The sequence below is a fragment of the Crotalus tigris genome, unplaced genomic scaffold (genome assembly GCF_016545835.1).
Source record: "Crotalus tigris isolate CLP2741 ecotype Arizona unplaced genomic scaffold, ASM1654583v1 scf7180000017576.4783729, whole genome shotgun sequence".
Lineage (NCBI taxonomy): Eukaryota > Metazoa > Chordata > Lepidosauria > Squamata > Viperidae > Crotalus > Crotalus tigris.
Genome location: NW_024096487.1, coordinates 1,244,923 through 1,264,244, shown reverse-complemented (window position 1 = coordinate 1,264,244; position 19,322 = coordinate 1,244,923). Strand labels below are relative to the sequence as shown.

The window sequence follows — 19,322 nt, the reverse complement described above, 5'->3', positions numbered from 1 at the left end:
CTTATGTTCTTTTTGAGAACTGCGAGTCAGATGGCCCCTGTGCACTTAGTTATGTCATCAAGACATTTCAGAGTGGTGCGTGTGTCACCTGACACTCAGCTCCACCAAACGTGCAACTCATCACTCTCGCAAATAATTTGTTGATCTGTGAAATAGTAGCTTAAGAGCACTAAATTGCTGCCATCCACAAGGAACACCATTTACCTGTGCAAGAGCTTGGATACTAGTATTGATATCCCCGCTGGCTACCTGGGAGATAACAAAGTTGATAGTAGAAGCGGTATTGCTGTGCATGTCATCGAAGTGTGGGGAGACAGCACGGATCCTAGATGGAAGAAAGATCCTGTAATTACTGGAAGACAATCCTTGCCACCCTACTTTCCAAATAACACTTGCAAATTTTGCAGGGAGTCTTAGTTTAATTGAGAAAAACAAAATACGCTACTGAAAACAAGCACATAGCTGGAAGTACAAATGGCTGCAGATATAGCTAATAAGTAGGTGCTGCTTGCCTGTGGAATTTTACCATTTTTCCCTGTAACACCTGAATAGAGCTTCTCTCATTCTTTCCCTTCCCTGTCAAGTCAGCTCTTCTCCTTGTCTCATCTCTATCTAGTTTTGTTCCTCTACTTTTTTCTTCTACAATTTCCTACCTCCATTCTGTGGGCAAGGTATTTTTTTGTGTTGTGTTTTGTGTTTTTGCTGGAAGAAAGGAGAAGAATATGGATGTATGTATCTCTGTTTCTCTAGGAGACAGTGGCTGTATCTGCAGATGAGAGAATCAATGTATTTTGTAAATGGAATTTAACTATAGTTACATCAATTAGTAGTGACTTGTTTTTGTTCTGAGCTTTTCTTTTATGGCCTCGGGTAGAACTTTCATATGTGAGAAAGAAGAGAACACTATACGTCTAATATGCACATACTGGGTCAAAACAGATGAAATTTCCCTGTACTTACTTAGGTTCAGGAATCGAGACTGGCTCAAAGATGTCATCCAGTTTGTGCTGAACAAGTGCTGGCATTTCACATCGCACTGTGCCATTATCATTTTCTATTTCATCCAGATCCAGCTGAAATTCCCGAGGAACTGTATGCATTGCCTCTGAATGGCCACTCAAATTACGGGCTTGGCTATAAAAATCAAGCAATACATTTTCCTTAATATTTCAGGAAGTATGCTGCCCTCCCATAGAAATCCTCACAAGTTACAGATGGAAAACATTCTTTTCTATATTATCTGGGACTTTGTTGAATACAGTCCAACTTTGCGTCAAAGAAATCTCCCTAGTTTTCCAACATTCTCTGCAGTTCATAAAGAAACTGGGAAGGTTATTACTCACTACTACTCAGTTTTTGAAGGGCTTAAGGAAATGAAACAACAAATAATGACTTCTGTTATTCCAACATAACAAACTTTGTCGTCCTCTAACAATTATGTTTAAATATAGGAACCAAAAAAAAAAAAAAACCCTGCAGGAAGTCCTTGACTTACAGCCGTAATAGATACCATAATTTCCTTTGTTAAGCAAGGCAGTTGCTAAATATGCCTTGCCCAATTTTACAACCTTTTTTACCACGGTTGTTAAGCAATAACTGTAGTTGTGAAATGAACCGTGTGGTCATTAAGCAAATTCAGCTCCCCCCCCCAATTGATTTTGCTTGTCAGAAGCTGGCTGGGAAGACTGCAAATAGTGATCGTAGGACCCAGGGACGCTGCAACAGTTGTAAATAAATGCTGGTTCCAGGTGCCCAAATTTTAATCACATGACTGCGGAGATTTGGTTGTAAGTGCAAGACCTGGTCATAAGTCACTTTTTTCAGTACTGTTGTAACTTTGAACAGACACTAAACAAACGGTCGTTGGTCGAGGATTTCCTGCAGTAGTTTTTATAGCGTTTGCATTAACCAAGCAGTATCAGCAATGGCTCTAAACTATTGGGAATCTGTACTCTGTTTAAGATGTTATGGTTCGGGCTAACTAAACACTTCAAAGAACTTCCAGGCATTTATTTTCCTAAAAGTCAGTGATTGTTACAAAAATGTCAGCACACGCATAAGGGAGGGATGCTAGGATCTAAGTTCTCTTCCTCTGAGCAGTTAAATTATCAACATGTTCCCTCCCTAAATTAGCTGTCATATCTCACATTATGCAATTAGTGTGAAGGTCAAATGTTTTCTTCCTCTTTCTTTCCTGGGCTTTACCCCCAACGCCCCTTCTGCTCTGTATTAACCCCATAATTACCAGACAATTCTGCATATTGCATATTGCAGCGTTGACATAAGACTTGTTAGACTTCCCTTTCCCTTTACATCTTACAGCAAAATATAGGCACCACCACAAATATTAAAGAGAGAATGAGAAAGTATGATTTCATCCAAACGAATCCAGTTTTTATTCATCTATGGAAAAGGCATTATGTTAGGTTGCCTTTCTTAGTGACAACTGTTTCTGAACCCAGAATATTTCCAGCTGAGTTTTATACTCTTCAATTACAACTTGCCATTTGTTTTATTTTGTTAGGGATTTCCTACTAAGTAGAGGATTCTAGAACAATGGCATAAAGGCATAGCAAGAGGAATTCTAGGAAGGCTTCAAGAATCATATGTTAAACAGAGAGGGGCCTCTTAATTTCACACTGGATGGTATCCAATGCCACCTGAATGACTTCCACTTGGGTAGAAGTACCTCCCTTAACTTTTTTACCCAAGAGATGGAACTTGACACTATTTCTCATATCCATCACCAGTTTTTCCTAGAACCCTAACTTTTAAGAAGCTTTATTATAATATGTGGAACTTCTTCCAAAGGGTATTTAATAATTAATGACTGGGGAAAAAGACAGAAATCGTACAAGCCCTGCTACCAAGGATTTAGGGGTTAGTACTTACATCCTATAAGTGCGATACATAATTCTGTCCATGGAGAAGCAGTGAAAAAAGGCACAATACCATTTAGAAAGCATTCAAGACATGACAAAACGAATGAAGAAAGGTTCAAACATTTTGCTTTGCAGTATTTTTGTTTTGTTTTGTTTTGCAATCTGTGTCTCATGCATGCAGCAATGAAAAAACAAAAGACAAACACAAGGCAACAGCAAGGTATGTTTTAGCACACACTGTGAAAATGTGGCACACAGATGGCATTTTCTCCACATAACATACTTGAGTTTGGAAGACATGTCTTCAGCTGCTCCCTTCCGCAGCATGTTTGCACTGGCATTGGCATTTTGTATGCGCTGGGGTTTTTCATCTACCTGCCTTGATAAAGCAGTATTGGGCTTCTTAGCTGACCGTTTTATTCGTTCCTCCAACATACTCATGTCCTTCTCAGAAAGCTGTACAAGAAGAAAAATTTCAATGTCATGAAAGATTTGCCTCTAAGAATGCTCCAAAGCTTCATAATTTCTAAAGTGCAGTTTAACTCCCAATACAGGTCTTGTACTTAGCAATTATTCTTTTCTTCCCTTTATAAGTACAGCATAAATGTTTCCTAAGACACCTCTAAACGTGAAAAATAAGCAAAGGCAGAGTCTCTCATTTATTTATATTCATCAATTTCTCTCCCCAATAGATGTAAAAGGTGTAAACTTTCTCATATGAAAAATAAATTTAAGGAGCTTGGAGATACAGCAACTGTATGATGCTACACATATTCTCTCTAGAGCAGTGATTCTCAACCTTTCTAATGCCGTGACCCCATAAAACAGTTCCCCATGTTGGGGTGACCCCCAAGTGGGTGAGGCCACCAATAAGAGGGAGTAGGACAGCTAGGGAAAAGGGAAAAAAATGGCAGACAGCATGGTTTGGTGACCCCCGTGAAATGGTCATTCGACCCCAAATGGGGTCCCGACCCACAGGTTGAGAACCACTGCTCTAGAGACAACACTACATGTCAGTAAGTCAGCATCCACGTTTTTGCAGTTGGACATCTATCCTCCTTAATTCAATGAACTGTGACCACTAGGCCAGACAACTTACTATTTAAGTCAGGGGTCTTCAAACTTAGCCATTTTATGACTTGTGGAGTTCAACTCCAGAATTCCTCAGCTAGGCATTCTGGCTGAGGAATTCTGGAGCTGAATTCCACAAGTCATAAAAGGTCTAAGTTTGAAGACCCTTGATCTAAGTTGTCAATTACCTAATTCTCTAGAACAGGGGTGGGCAAGCATTTTGTGGCCAAAAGCTAACATTAACAATTGGGGGCTGGGAGAGAGCTGCAAATCAGAGGGCCCACATCATACAATATGCCTATTTTAGCATTTATATCCAGTTTTTATCTGTTTCTCAGTGCAAAATAATTGGGAAATCTATTGTCATTTTTTAGCAGACATGTTTGAAGGGTTTCTGGGGGCCTCCCTTACCTGTATAAAGCAAGAACAGATTATAATTAATTTTTGCCAGTGGAATACATTTTTTCCCACGGTTTGAATGAAACTATGGGGCACAACAAATATCACTCTCAGAAATGTTAACCCATTTTGTTGACACAGGACTGCCATGTAGGTCAGTGGTTCTTAACCTGGGCGATATTGCCCCAGGGGGCGATTTCATTTTTCAGGGGGGCGATGGAACGAAAAGGGGCGACATGGGGGCGAAGGAACAAAAAGGGGGCGATATGGGGGCGATGGAGCAAGAAGTTTTGGGGACACTTTTGAGACTTTTTCGTACAGTGAATGGCTGTATATCTGTCATACAAAAACATCAGATCACTTGCTATTAGTGGATTGAATTGTTTTCAAATGTTCCTCCAGCTAGCTTCAGTACAGAATGCTGTATATATGTAAATACGCATTGCTTATCTTCATGCGTGTTGTGCAGCAGCCTCTACTCATACAAAGGCGCGCCATTAGCCAGAATATGGGAGATATGGGGAAAAGACTGGAAATAAATTATTTGCATCGATATGTCCTGATGAACAATTTTAAAGAAAACAAAAAAAGTGTTTGCATAAATTGAAGAATTATTTCCCATGTTGTGATTGAGAGGTTATGTTGGGGAAGGGGGGCGATGACAACTTCCTCATTGGTTCAAGGGGGCGATTCGTTCAAAAAGGTTAAGAACCACTGATGTAGGTAAATTCTGGATGCTTCTATTATTTTCCTACTCCCAACCTAGGAAAGTGTCTTGAGAAACAGTAAGACCTAAAGCAGCAATTGACTTAATTTACAATTTTCCCAATAGCTAATATCTTGCAAGAAGAATATGAGATTCCATATCCAAGTGCAGAGATGTTATCTAAATTGAATAACATTAATTTGCCATGTTAGATTTTCAAAATGAGAATAGGAAAGTAGTCGTAGGATGTATCAATATATCTTCAAACTCAAAAGCATTCAAAATTAAAAAAAAAAATAAGATAAAATCATCAATACAGATGTTCTCCAATTTTGCGGGGCCTTTACCTCCTAAAGTTTCATCTAAGACTGACCTTTCTTACCATATTGATGTTAGAAATTCAGAAATCTGCTCTAAATAATACAATTTAAGTAAAATTAAATTGAAATTTTGACAAAAGCAGTGGTTCTGAAATGTAAGAGACAGAAAAAATAATTCCATGTAAGGTACTATTTTGGAAGTAAATGGTACTTGATGTCACCGGATTTCTTTACTCTGAAATAGCTTGATATCCTACTTGAATGTGGATGGTGAAACTCTCAGAAAGATTTTTATCTTATTTAACCCCAACTTTTTGCAATTTTGTACATAATTAATAAATATTTTAAAATTGTTGTAAAGAGATAACAGCTATGTTCTAAGTTCATTTTAGTTGCATTTCTATTTAGAATTGGGTTGATATAAAATAATTTGTATCAAGAGACCTAGTGGCCTAAATAGGCATTTAATGATCGATCCCTAACAAACATCTCCAGGCTTTCCTTCCAGCTTTATCTTGATATGCACAAAATATGTGACTTTTGGCTTAGTTGCTTTAATGCTTGGAACAGTTTAAAAACTGATTCTCACAAACTGGACCGAACTGGCTAAATAAAGATCTGCTCAAATGCTTTTTTTTCTTTTACCGATGCAGTTTCCTCCAATTCTTCACTGACATAGTTGTCAAACTATTTTGAACAACATTTGTGGTACACAAAGTTCAATTAATTTTCATGGTACCGCTATCGCAGATTTAACAATAAATGCTTATTTATTTACCATCTTACAATTCACTGACATCTGAATGATCAATTAGCCATCAACTAAATAGTGTAAAGTACAATTTATCTGTTCTTGATAATCAATATTCAGTCAGTTGTATATTGCAAGTCTGTTGTGACTTTGTATCACTTCACCTGAATCATCCAATACACTGTAAGAATTTAATTTTTCCCCTGATTCCCATTTACTTACATTTCCAATCAGCTTGAACACCTGGTCCCCATGCACATTGTAAACAGTAACAATGGTATTAAGTGCAGCATTTCTGACTGTGTTGTCCCTGTCACCAATGTGAATTGCAATTTCCTTTAAGGCTTTGCCTGGAGTTGGCTGACACACATTCATACCATATGATTCAACTAGACATCCCAGCTCTTCCAAGCACTCTAAGGAACAACAAAAGAAGATGTATATAAAACACAAAGGCAGCAACACTTCTTAGTAAAGTGAACTGTTATCATAGACAAGTAAAAATTCTTATTTATGATTAAAAGTCTCCAAGATTAAACTGGGGATTCACTGTAAAACAATGCATGAAATAGCCACAATTGCCCCTTAACTATTCACTTTTATCATCAGTAGCCTGACTGAATTTACCAGAACAGGCACTAAAAATAATTTTTGTAACAGGAACACAATTGTTGACTCTCTATTTATTGTATTTTTATTTTTCATTTCCTTCCTATTTCATCGTTTCCTATCCCATTCCCACTTCTAAGTAAAAGGCTCCTACTGCTCTTTTTGGAAATAATTATGTAGAAAAATTGCATATATGAATGTGCACCCCCAATCCCTTACTAGGCTGAAAACAATTATCTACCCCTGCCTACATCAATGCATCTTCCCGGTATATTTTATGCATCCAACACAGAACTTGACACACCAGTATTTCAAGTAGGACTTGCCCATTCCATTGTTTTCATGACTGTAATAACATATTGTGATCTGTACTACACGTCTCACCTGCCCGCTGTTTTGAATTTTTTGATTTTGTCCCATCCATGATAAATGTGAACATCTTGCTGGCTGGATAGACAAGGCACATCCTGTTCAGAATGGCACGCACATCCCTTCGAATAACATCTTTGGATTCCCCAACCTAAAATCAGAGATTTTATTTGGAGATTTAGAGAAACTGGAAGCATAATTAGTATTCTTAGTATTCTCATCCACGGCCTTCAGGGAATCACATGCACTCCTAAGTTTTCAGATTGTATATTTTTACTCTGGAATTTTAGCTCGTGACAAATACACTGGAGCAAACATGAGTATATTTAATCTTGAGCATAATAACATATTAGAAGAGGCTATTCTGGTGTAGATTACTGTTCTCACTTGCTCTGAGATTTTTGTAAATTAGAATCTTTCCAAATACAGCAGCAAAAACTGATATAAAATCTCATGAGTCATTATAGTAAATAAGAGATAGATGTTCTCTAATGAACTGAAAAAATTCTGTAAAGGTATTTGCTCAACAATTCTCCAGTAATTTTTTATATCTATGTTAAAAAACATTGTTCTCTCACACACACAGTTTCATGTATTACAGTTAATGTAGTTGTTAAAGATCAGAATTTCTAATTGATGTATTTGTTGTTGTTGTTTTTTTTGCTAACAGACATAATTCTACTACCATTACTAATGCAAGTATTTTATTTGAAACTGCTCTCATATTTTTTTATTAACATTACAGGTAACACCTAGCTCATCTTGATTGATCTCATAAAAGATAAATTTTGTTCTCTACCTCTTGCATCCTATTTTTCTGATTGTGCCTAATATGATGTATTGACTGAAGTTTTAATGATATTGAGTATTATTCAAAATCTTAGTTCAAGCATTCTACAATTGAAACATAAAGGCAATTTTTACTGTCCTTTAAATCAGTAAAAATCGAAAAAGCATTATTAGCAATGTTTTCCATTTCTATTATTTAAAAAAGTAACTATATTTCAAAGCTGGTTTTCTTGGCTCCTTTTTTCCAAATAGGGTTTTTTTTTCTTTTCCAAATACAGTATCCTCTAGTTCTATTGGCTCAAATCACTATTATTCTCTATACTGTCACACAGGGAGCTCTAATTTCACAATTTGCTTTTTGTTATATTTTGTGAGAAACAATACCTAAATTTTCCATTCTACCCACTCTAAGAGGTCAACCCACACCAAATACGCAGCTTTTTAAATTCTGGATACCTTCAAGATAAGATAGGGAATGAAAGAAGTGGCTTCGTTTTCAGTCAGGTGGTATTCTTCTTGGTTCAATACGATGAACAGCAACTTAAGATACTCCAGAGTTTTCATCAGAACACTTGTGTTGGTGTCAAAGAACCTCAGAGTGATCCACTTCAGAATCAGATCTAAACAGCTGATAACTCCATCTTTTTCACTCTCCAAGTGCTTGAAAGAAAGAAAAAATCAATGTGATTTTTTTTGCTACACACACACACACACACAATAAAATAAATCAAGAAATAAATCAAGAAACGATTATCCCACAGTTTTTCTAGTAGCAAAGGGACCAAAGATAATTGTTTTGTGCATGCATAATTGCTACTTGCATCAGCTACTCTGCTATTTAATTTTGTTTCGAAGGCTCATGTTCAGTGCCTTAATGGAGGCCAATACTAATTGCACTGTTCTTATGAGAATATTATGCAGGACTCTAAGCTGAATAGTGTATTTCCAAAAGCTGCATGCTCTAGAAAAGGTTATTCTAATGTTCTTATTGTTTTATCAATTGCCAGAAATCAATGCTCCTCACCTCAACCATTACACTAAGAGCTCTGTTGTGGCGTTGAAAATCTGCATGAAACATTTCATCTTGTAACCACTTGGCAACACAGCTAGACATCTGAGTCTTCAATTGCTCAATATATTCATCACGAGGAGTAGTAAAGTTCCATTTCAAAATCTGAGGAAAGAAGGGAACATAGTCTTCTTAAAAGGTTAAAGACCTGTAACTTTATCTACCCACAACTTAACTTTCACTTAAAATAATTAGTCTGCAAATTGTAAGTGGCATGTATATAGATACTATATATTTGTCTAGGTGTTCTCCTTATTTACTAAGACTACATTATTGAGCCTCAGGTAATTTTTAAGTAATACTGGTCCTCTTAACATAACAAAAAAAATTCGTATTTACAGAAGAAATATTTTTTTCCTATATAGATTATTACTTGACTATCCAAAAACATGGCATCTTTGTAATTTTCACTTTTTTCCTTTCACTAAAGCTAGTTTGGTTAAACTTCAAGCAAGCAATTTCTACCTACCCCACTTTCAAGACTGCCATGAAGAGGATATCAGAAATAATTGATTATTTTAAAAACTAAGGATGATTTATTCTTGTACCTGAATAGAAACAAGTCCAGACTGTTAAAAATAGATTTATGCTTCCACCTTGGCATATAACATGTGTCAACTAGATCTCTTGTTGGATTTGTAATAGATTCTCACAAACATCACCTGGTGAGCATTCATTGCTGAAGTAGACCTAATTTTGGATCTTTCTATTTTGTATTTTAATACCTCAGGACATAGATGCTTAGGTGCATACGCATGCAGTCAGTGGTTTGAGGCTTGTTTCTGCCTATTCATTCTGTGCAGTATTTCTCAAACTTAGTAACTCTAAGTTACGTTGATTTCAACTCCCACAATTCCCCATGCCGGCTGGTGCAATTTTAGCAATCTTCCCATTAAAAAAATAGAATAAAATTTTGTTATTGTAGAAACATTCCCTAATACTGAATGAGACACTTCCCAACACAGTAATTCCGAACAAATTTGGTAGATTTTGTAGACCAAACGTAGCAAAAAAGAATGATAGAACAACTTCTAATTCTGCTTGCTTATCCAGTGAACTGTTAAGAACATTGATAAGTATATTACAGCAGAATATGCGTTTGTACAATTAAAAGTGAATAACTTTAAGTGATCTCCATATTTATTTTTAACTGTAGATTTCCAGTGTTAAAGTAAATATAGTTTATAATAGGAGTTAACGGGTGGAAACTAATCAAGGAGAGAAGCAACCTAGAACTAAGGAGAAACTTCCTGACAGTGAGAACAATTAATCAGTGGAACAACTTGCCTCCAGAAGCAGTAAATGCTCCAACACTGGAAGTTTTTAAGAAGAGACTGGACAGCCATTTGTCCGAAATGGTGTAGGGTTTCCTGCCTGAGCAGGGGGTTGGACTAGATGACCTCCAAGGTCCCTTCCAACTTTATTATTATTATTATTATTATTATTATTATTATTATTATTATTATTATTATTACATTGACCAGAAATCAGACATTGAGCATTTCTCTCACCTTTAATCCTTTCTCATCTTTCATTCTTTGCTCTTTTCCATTTGGGACTAAAATAAAAACTGGGCCAGACCTGTCATCATCATCTTTCAAGTTGGACTTGCTTGGAACCTTTTTCCCTTGTATACCCTAAGAAACAAAACAATAGTCAGTTATGATATCCCCATAACCAAGCTCCTGTAATCTAGTTTTAAACCACTTTCCATTCTGCATCTCTGGACGAATTTCATTGAAGTCAATAGGAATTCCTTTATTTAGAACAAATCTATCCCATCAGCATGCAAGTCAAGTATTTCACCTCTACAAAAGTTTGTGTTAGAATGTGCACTGAAGACCTCAAGTACCTATTGAGCAGAATAAAGACAAAGGCCATAACAGTGTTTAGTGCAGTAAAGGTCAGTGTACCAGCCACTCTAAGTGGTACTTGCTTATTACCTGTTTGATAACTTTGTTCTTTGTCAGATTATTATTGCCTTTGGTGAGGCCTGAATTTGCATCAGAATGCTGAAACAAGTCATAAAATACTCTTCTGTAGTTAACAGTATTGACCACATAAACACTTTTTAAAAAGATTTTTATTGCATAAATTTGAATATAGTGCACAAGCACTCTGCTCCTATTTACTGACCGCATGTGGAATATTTCATATCTAAGATCACTAGTATGTGAATCATACTGAGGAAGAACTGAGTTAGAAGGGACCATTCAGGCCACCAAATTCCCTCTCAGTGAAGACCATGAGGCTCAGACTCCAATTGCTATGAGTGCTTCACAAGGATTATTTCATTAGCCTGAGGCCTGCAGCATGAATTTTTTTTCATGCATTGACCCAAAAATCTCTAATGAGTCATACTATTACAATATACCATGAAACAAAAATTTATTAAATAAAGCTTTACTATGAAACAGAATGAGCTGCAAAATGGAGCTGTGATAAGGTCATTTCATTCTGCCACATAGCTGGTAGTACTTTTCATAGCCAGGGCTGTATCAGATTTTATTTCTGAATTGATATGCAGTACTGTATCTAGGTTGATATAATCCAGGAAAGAGAGCTTGCTTGCCTGCTTGTGGTCCTTGCCACTCATTGCCTGACAGAGAGGATTTAGTCCTAACTTCTTACAGCCTGTCTTCCATGGCAAAGTCTCGCTTTTTCACTGGCCCCTATCTAGATAGATAGGCATTGCTTCAATATGAATAGGGGCAGGAATTCTTGGGGGTATTGCTACCCCAAAGTTAGAAATCTCATAGCAATGACTGCAAAGCTAAGCAAACCATTGTTGCCATTTACCTTGGTTTTAGGAGCGCTTCCTCCAGTTTTGGCTTTTTTGGCATCAGGTTTAGTCTCCACTGTGTTAGATAAATAATCTTCATTGGAACCTAAGGAATAATTTGATAGTTTACGGTTACACTATATAGGCTTGGGATCAAAATTACCAAAAACAAAACTTCTTCTGCCAGTTTACAAAACATGCTGTAATTTTCAAGATATACTTTAAACCAGGGGTCCGTGGCCCGTTAATGGGCCATGAGGGGGTTGCAACCAGGCTGTGGAAATGACCAGCGAGCATGCGCAGACACGCATCCTCACTTGCACAAACAGTGGGTGAGCATGTGTGCACCTGCTCAATTTGCATGAATAGCAAATGGAGCTGTGTGCGTGTGCGCTTGCCAACTGCATAGAACCATCCTCTCTCTCCCCCCCGTCAGTCTGCAAAGCCGAAAACGTTAGGGAACTCTGCTTTAAACTATTAATTAATTGATGTAAACTTAAAAAATATTTTGTACATGGAAAAGTGTTCCATTTAAAGGTAAAAGAATTTGAACATGCATAAAAGAAATATTTTACCTTGAAGTTTAGTTTTTTGAGAAACAAAATTATGAGATATATTTTTTAAAACTTCCTAGAACCGTACAAAACAGCAAAGTGATACATACTGAAGTTTCACACAAGAAACGAATTGAATTTAATAAAATTAGTGATTTATTTAATTTTTGTGCTGCCCAACTCACAGTGATGCTGTAATTTGTTCACTGCATTTATACATGTTTAATGTGAGTCTGAATGTACACAATACATTGGACCATAAACAAAATAGGGTAGATATGTATTGTAAGTGTTAAGTTCTGAAAATACAGTGCTGATATATCTAATAAAATAACAGTAGACTATCTTAATCATTTTCATGTAGCTACTGCTTGATTAGCTGTATATTTATTGTATAGTGAAACTTTTAACATTTTTATTGTATACTTATTATTTTAAGCCACTGTGAGTGTAGAGATTTTTAATACAGGTAGTCCTCGATTTACAACAGTTTATTTAGTGACTGAAATTACAATGGCACTGGAAAAATGACTTATGACCGTTTTTCACACTTATAACTGTTGCAGCATCCCCATGGTATGTAATCGAAATTCAGATGCTTGGCAACTGACTCATATTTGTGATGACTGCAGTGTCTCAGGGTCTTAATTTTTCTTAAAACTAGGGTTCTCTCAAGTAGGACAACTGTAGAAAGATTACCTGATGCAGCTTGAGATTTGGCTGGAGCTGCTCCCATTGCTCTAGATGTCTTACTTGATGGAGCAGGTTTGGCAGGCATATTGGCTTTAGCTTTTTCAAGCATGGCCAGTACTTGATCTTTCGAAGTTGGCTACAGAAAAATAAATAGTGCGTAGGTATCTATGTCTAAGCCCCTTGATCAAATGACTACAAGCCAAACTTTCTTTTCCTTTCCAGGTCTTTAAACAGAAATTAATTTTTGTAAACAATTCCCAGCTTGTCAGCGCACAATGCAAAGGAATGGTGGCTACCCACAGCAGGAATGGGCAACCCATGGCCCGCCGGTTGTTTCCCACCACCCTGAGACCACGCTGCAGTGAATTATATAGCAAAATGGCTTCTTATGATACCATTTTTGCCTCTCCAACCTTCTAAAATAGATTTGAACTACTTTTAAAAATGGTTCAAAGTCATCTTATCAAAGTTCTGCCATATCAACAGATGTCCTAAAGTCATCCAGAGTTGCAGCCCAACTGCTCAAAAGTTGCTCATCCCAAATTACCCAAACTTATATACCGTAGATAAAAACCCATATGCAGACATTTTAGATTTCCTAGATTAGATTTCAAAATCCCAATAATTAAAGCTACTTTGGAAATCCTTAATTTCCCAGAAACTTATTCATGGTATTATTTACATATCTATATACCAGGGGTCACCAACCCCCCGTCCGTGGACCAGTACCGGGCCGCGGCATGCCAGCAATCGGTCCACACAAACAAGGAAAGCCCAATCCATAGGATGCAGGTTGCACACAAAACCACACACCCTCTAGTCCGCAGAAAAACCTCTCTCCACGTAATCAGTCCCCAGTGCCCAAAAGGTTGGCGACCTCTGCTATATACCATTTGTCTTTGCCACTATTTATACTCCATTAGTTGTTTGACCCTGTTCCCTCAGAATTTTTTAAACTGATTTTTTATTGAAGAAAATTTATACGACCGTCCAATTCAATTTCAATGACTCCGAGTGGCTTACAAAGATGAACATTCCATATAAAAAAATCTAGTGACAACGATCAGTCAATTTATTATTATTTTCTGTACCTTCAATTTACCAGTGGATTTGGCCATCTTCTCAAAACCCAGATGCATCATAAAAAATGGAAGAGCATCCTGTGCCTTTTTACGGACGTCTCCGTTTCGATCCTCCAGGCAGGAGTACAGGTGAGGTACACATAAAACTAAGTCTGATGGGACAGTTCGGAGAGTGGGCAACTTGTCAGCGAGCCAACCTAAAAGCTAAAGTTAGGAAAGATTACTAGAAAGGAACACACTGTGTTCTAAGTAAAGATCATACAAAATTTACATGTGAATAATTAAAACTGGGGGCATTTTGGGTCAACAGCCTATTAAACCGGTGTATTAAAAATTAGATAGCCAACTAATCTACTAACAATTGATTTGGAAAATAAAATGAATGGAAGGGAAAAATAGCTGACTATCAGATACCACAAAGAACAGGCCACTAGGGGGAACAAATAGAAGCTTCCCTTCTCCCTATTTTTTTGTAGAATAAAACACTTTTTAGGGAAGGAATTGTAAGAGAGATTTGAAAGAGACAATGAGGAGAAGTAACCTCTAGATAAAGATCTGATACATTTCTGGTCAGTTAATGATATCTCTCTTACAGTACTGAGACAATAACTAAGCAAGTGGATGCGAAAACTGATTCAATATACTTCTCCCAACAACAAAACACATTATAATCACCTTTTAAGTCTTGGATTCTCTTTTGAAACTCTTTTAGAATGTTAACAAGTTTTTCACTAATGTAATAGTCTATTCAAAACCACCTGGCACAATGGGTGCAGTTAGCCACAAAACACCCACTTACCAACGTCTTCATTTTTCCCCCTGCTCTCCTCAGAATCACTTCTACTCAGAGGAGGACTGCCACATTTTGGATTATGCACAGATGAGTTGAAACGTAGTATATTGTGCACCAATTGTTTTGCACATCCCTACTGAACTGACACTTCTTCCAAGATAATAGTACAAAAGCAAACCCATTGACATGACTAAAATCCTCACCTCTTGCCTTAGAAAAGGGTTCTCCTTCTTGAATTCTTCTGACAAATCCTCCCCTTCCAACCACTCTTTCATGCCTGTCTGTTCGGTCCAGGCATTCACGGTTGCTAAAGATGCTGCCCGTACATTGATCTGGAAACAGGGGAGAGGCAAAATAAGATATAATAATAATAATAATATTGTTGTTGTTGTTAATTGCGAAGTCATGTCCGACCCATCGCAACCCCATGGACAATTTTCCTCCAGGCCTTCCTGTCCTCTACCATCTTCTGGAGTCCATTTAAGCTCACGCCTACTGCTTCACTGACTCCATCCAGCCACCTCATTCTCTGTCGTCCCTTTCTTCTGTTGCCCTCAATCTTTCCCAGCATTAGGCTCTTCTCCAGTGAGTCCTTCCTTCTCATTAGGTGGCCAAAGTATTTGAGTTTCAACTTCAGGATCTGGCCTTCTAAAGAGCAGTCGGGGTTGATCTCTTCTAGGACTGACCGGTTTAAACGTCTTGCAGTCCAGGGGACTCGCAGGAGTCTTCTCCAGCACCATAGTTCAGATACATGCACAAATACAGAAACTTATGTATGTTCCAGGAAAGTGAAAAGGTCAGCCAGATAATGTTCTTGCATCTGTCTATCTACCATCTATATTCATTGCTGTGAAACAATCAGAGTTTAACACCTTAAAGCACGGGTGTCAAACTCGATTGCGTCATGTGACGTTATCGCGTCATTTTTTTGCCCTTGCGGAGCTGGGATGGGCGTGGCCTGCATGTGATGCATGAGGCCCGCAGGCTGTCAGTTTGACACCCCTGCCTTAAAGAGAAGCTAATCTTCCACCGAATCCCTGAGATGCCAATTTAAAGCAACACAAAAAATGCATGTGTTAAGTTCAAGAAGGTACATACTCTTAGGAAACAGATCTTTCAAACCACTTTCCTTTAAACCCCAGAAATAGGATGGGCAGTAAGTTAGATGCAAATCCAAAGGCTTATCTGAATCCATATTTATTCTATCTGCATTTTACCATTTTCAAATGAAAAGTCATTTGTTTCCCTTCAATTTTCAACTCAGATCCCAGAAAGATGTAATAATGACTGCACCTTATTATCAGCTGAAGCTAGGACATTAACACCACATACGGGCAATTTCCATCTTCAGCTGATTTAACTGATTTATTCAGCCTGTTTTATCATTCAGCAACAAGTACACTTAACAAAAAATATACTAATATTAGATGATGAAACATTCAAAATAAAGGAACTGGAAGAGACCTCTGAAGTCTAGCCCTTAAATGCAGGATTTCCAAGACAGCCAGCACATTTCTGTCACATGCCCATCCAGTCTCTGATTTTCTTCAAATTCAACTTTCTCAATGAGAAATCGTCATCATCTTTTAATCATATATACAAAATTCAGAATGTATAACATGGATAATATAATCTGGAAGAGTACCATCAAAATAGTATGCCAGTCTTACCTTACTATCTCCAAGAATTGTGATGATAGGAATTCCCAAATTTTTCACATATTGCTTGATATTTGGGCCCATAGCGGTGGCCAATTGCTGAAGGATGGTCAGTGTTTGTTGTACCTGAGTGGACAGCAAAAGAGCATGACAAATACCTGTGTCGACAGCTGTCAACTTCTTAAAAAATAAGACAACAGTATCATTTTACAGGGTCTGAAGCTCATAGCTCAAAGAACCAAACTTTAGACACAGAGACAATTTTCTACCTTAACACAATGAAATATCATAAGCCACCACAATCACTTCGAACTGTGGAACTTGGAGGAAATGTGATAAATTTAAATAGGTAGATATTACATGCAAGAATCGTTCAAAACGGGTGAGCAAAACAGCTTCCTCTGTTGTTAGTATATCAAGATTTGTTTGGTTGTAGTCCTCGACGTACGACCACAGTCAAGCCCAGAATTATGATCATGTCTTTGCAGTCATTAAGTAAGATACCCACATGACTGTCTTGCTTAATGACCATACAGCTCTTCCTATTGCAGATGTTAAGTGACCATGTGGCTGTTAAGCAGAGCATGGGGTGCCTCAGGAAGTGGGTCTCCCAGGGCCTCCTCTACCCAGAGGCATCCCTTGCGGAGCTTCCCATTGGGTTGGGTCCCACATCCTTGGGTCTCCTCTTCTCATTGCACCTCACCCCATTTGTTTCTTCCGAAGATCGCCTTTCCAAAAGAGAATCAGCCGATGTGCCACGCAATCTTTTACAGAACCTGCCTTGCACCATTCAGGAAGTGGTTGCCATTCTCAAGATCTCTCGGAAGGGTCAATTTTATTTGAGATTGCAAATGGCGACTGCCTCCAGAATGGCCCAAGGTGGCCCCAGCAGGAACACTGAGCATTGTGTCAGCTGAGCATTTTTTTGGGAAAGGCAATCTTTGGAAGAGGTAAGTGGAGCAAGGCATGACGGGGTATGGGAACCAGCAGGGCAAGAGGCAGGCCCAAGGCTTGTGTGAACTCAGCCTGGTGGGAAGTAGACCTAGGGATCCAGCAAGGCAGGATGGGGAAAGATAGATAGGTGGGGTTAGTTAGTGTCCCCATAGTCAGTTGCAAAGGTGAGAGGATTGCCAAGCATCCGAATTCTGATTATGTGACTACACAGTGCTGTAGCAGCTGTAACTTCAAGCACGTGTCATGAATCCCTTTGTTCAGCACTGTCATGATTTTGAACAATTGCTGAATGAATAAGCTAAGGAAAAAATACTGGGGCTGTATTTCATATAAGATTATATATTTGTTTTAAAATATCCCCTAAATTCCCAATCACTTCTTCCCTATAAAGAAAATCTGCAGTATCCGTGTGGCCTTTCTGCCTGTTATAATCTCATAAAACTAATTAAGTCATTAAGAAACAATGCTAGCCAAAAAGTTGTATTTAGTCACATAAATGCATACGGGGGAATTTTAGGACAATAAAAAGAAAATAGGAAAGCCAATTTCACAAGACTAAATTGGAATAATATTCCAAAGTCATTTAAGACAATTAGATATATAAATCTGCTAACTTTTCTTTCAAAGAATATCTACTGGCTATACTCACTGGAGCTCAGGAACTATATAAATTTAATAAATTATTATCATCATTATTTACCATACAGGAGTTTATATTGCATTACATGTGGAAAAACATAAACCACGTTTGAATATTTATCTATAACCTTAAATTAAATTTCAATTTGATTTAAATCACAAGATTGTGATTCTCTGTACTAGGCTTTCATGACAAACAGAAGCACCATTAAGAGGAAGTCACACAATCTCCCCAGCTGTGCTTCGGTGTATGTGCTACAAATAGATTTAACAAAGCTCAACTGTGTTCTTGTGCATATTATGGGAGAGTGCATTTCCTTTGCAGTAACCTCTCTGATGTTCACTGAATACAGCAGTACCATTTTCCCCACTTGTGCAGCACGAGATGCATCAACAGACAAGCTAGCAATTGTAAAAATATTTCCTTACTACATAAAATAAATTAAATGGCGGTAATGTTTAGTGACCTTTTCATTTCATTTCTGTTTATAAGAAATTAAGCTGGTATATGACTGACTGTAACAAACTCGTTACTAATTTTAAGCATACCAGGATTTTATTGGAATCACTGAGACGACTCTTCAAGGCAGGTGCAAGTTCGCCTATATTTGGCTGTATGAATTTGGCTTCACTGATGATGTTTGTTACTTCATCCAGACCCTCCTTTCGGATTTTCCAGTTTTTATCACCAATCTTAGATATCAGCTCAGATGTGATCTTATCACTGTAAAGAAAAAAAAATACCAACAGCTCATCATCAATTTTCTTTAAACAAGAAGCAAACTATAAGCATCTTATGCTAGGGGTCTGTGGACTGGCACCGGGCCGCGGCATGCCTGAAACCAGTCCGCGCAAACAAGCAAAGCCCCATCAGCAGGATGCAGGCAGTACATGAAACCACGCCCCTTCCGGTCCACAGAAAAACTTCTCTCTACAGAACCAGTCCCTGGTGCTCAAAAGGTTGGGGACCTCTGTCTTATGCAGTAACAGTCAAGAGAGAAAATGCAAATTATAAAATATGCTATAGATGAGTAATTAAGAGTTTACATGCCTATAAATGGAGAAATGCCTCACTTACAAAACATAGTTGCTATCTGCCTTTTAAAATGCTCTGATGATGCCCTCGCAGGGCTCTATGTTTGTCAGTGATCCTCACACAAGTCCTCCAGCTGACACATTTTCTCCGTTTCCTTAAAGTTGAC

General features: G+C 37.7%; 1 protein-coding gene and 1 non-coding gene across 9 annotated transcripts in view; both read right to left on the bottom strand.

Moving 5' to 3' along the window:
• CKAP5 (cytoskeleton associated protein 5) overlaps window positions 1–19,322 on the bottom strand; it is a 68,409-nt gene that overhangs the window by 13,318 nt on the left and 35,769 nt on the right. For 5 of the 8 annotated variants that reach the window (XM_039358128.1, XM_039358133.1, XM_039358143.1 and 2 more), the window contains 16 exons: window positions 18,670–18,844; window positions 16,540–16,653; window positions 15,073–15,201; window positions 14,086–14,280; window positions 13,001–13,130; window positions 11,765–11,853; window positions 10,909–10,977; window positions 10,477–10,602; window positions 8,921–9,070; window positions 8,353–8,556; window positions 7,123–7,258; window positions 6,352–6,545; window positions 3,166–3,338; window positions 2,893–2,916; window positions 961–1,134; window positions 205–325 (listed from right to left, as the gene is read on the bottom strand). In XM_039358128.1, coding sequence (XP_039214062.1) covers window positions 205–325; window positions 961–1,134; window positions 2,893–2,916; window positions 3,166–3,338; window positions 6,352–6,545; window positions 7,123–7,258; window positions 8,353–8,556; window positions 8,921–9,070; window positions 10,477–10,602; window positions 10,909–10,977; window positions 11,765–11,853; window positions 13,001–13,130; window positions 14,086–14,280; window positions 15,073–15,201; window positions 16,540–16,653; window positions 18,670–18,844 — 2,203 coding nt within the window. The remainder of the gene's footprint in view (window positions 1–204; window positions 326–960; window positions 1,135–2,892; window positions 2,917–3,165; window positions 3,339–6,351; window positions 6,546–7,122; window positions 7,259–8,352; window positions 8,557–8,920; window positions 9,071–10,476; window positions 10,603–10,908; window positions 10,978–11,764; window positions 11,854–13,000; window positions 13,131–14,085; window positions 14,281–15,072; window positions 15,202–16,539; window positions 16,654–18,669; window positions 18,845–19,322) is intronic. The other 3 variants (XM_039358170.1, XM_039358177.1, XM_039358187.1) reach the window with 3 other exon arrangements.
• Window positions 21–131, bottom strand: LOC120315688. Its single transcript, XR_005558750.1, has one exon. It is a non-coding gene; the product is annotated as a small nucleolar RNA SNORD67 (small nucleolar RNA).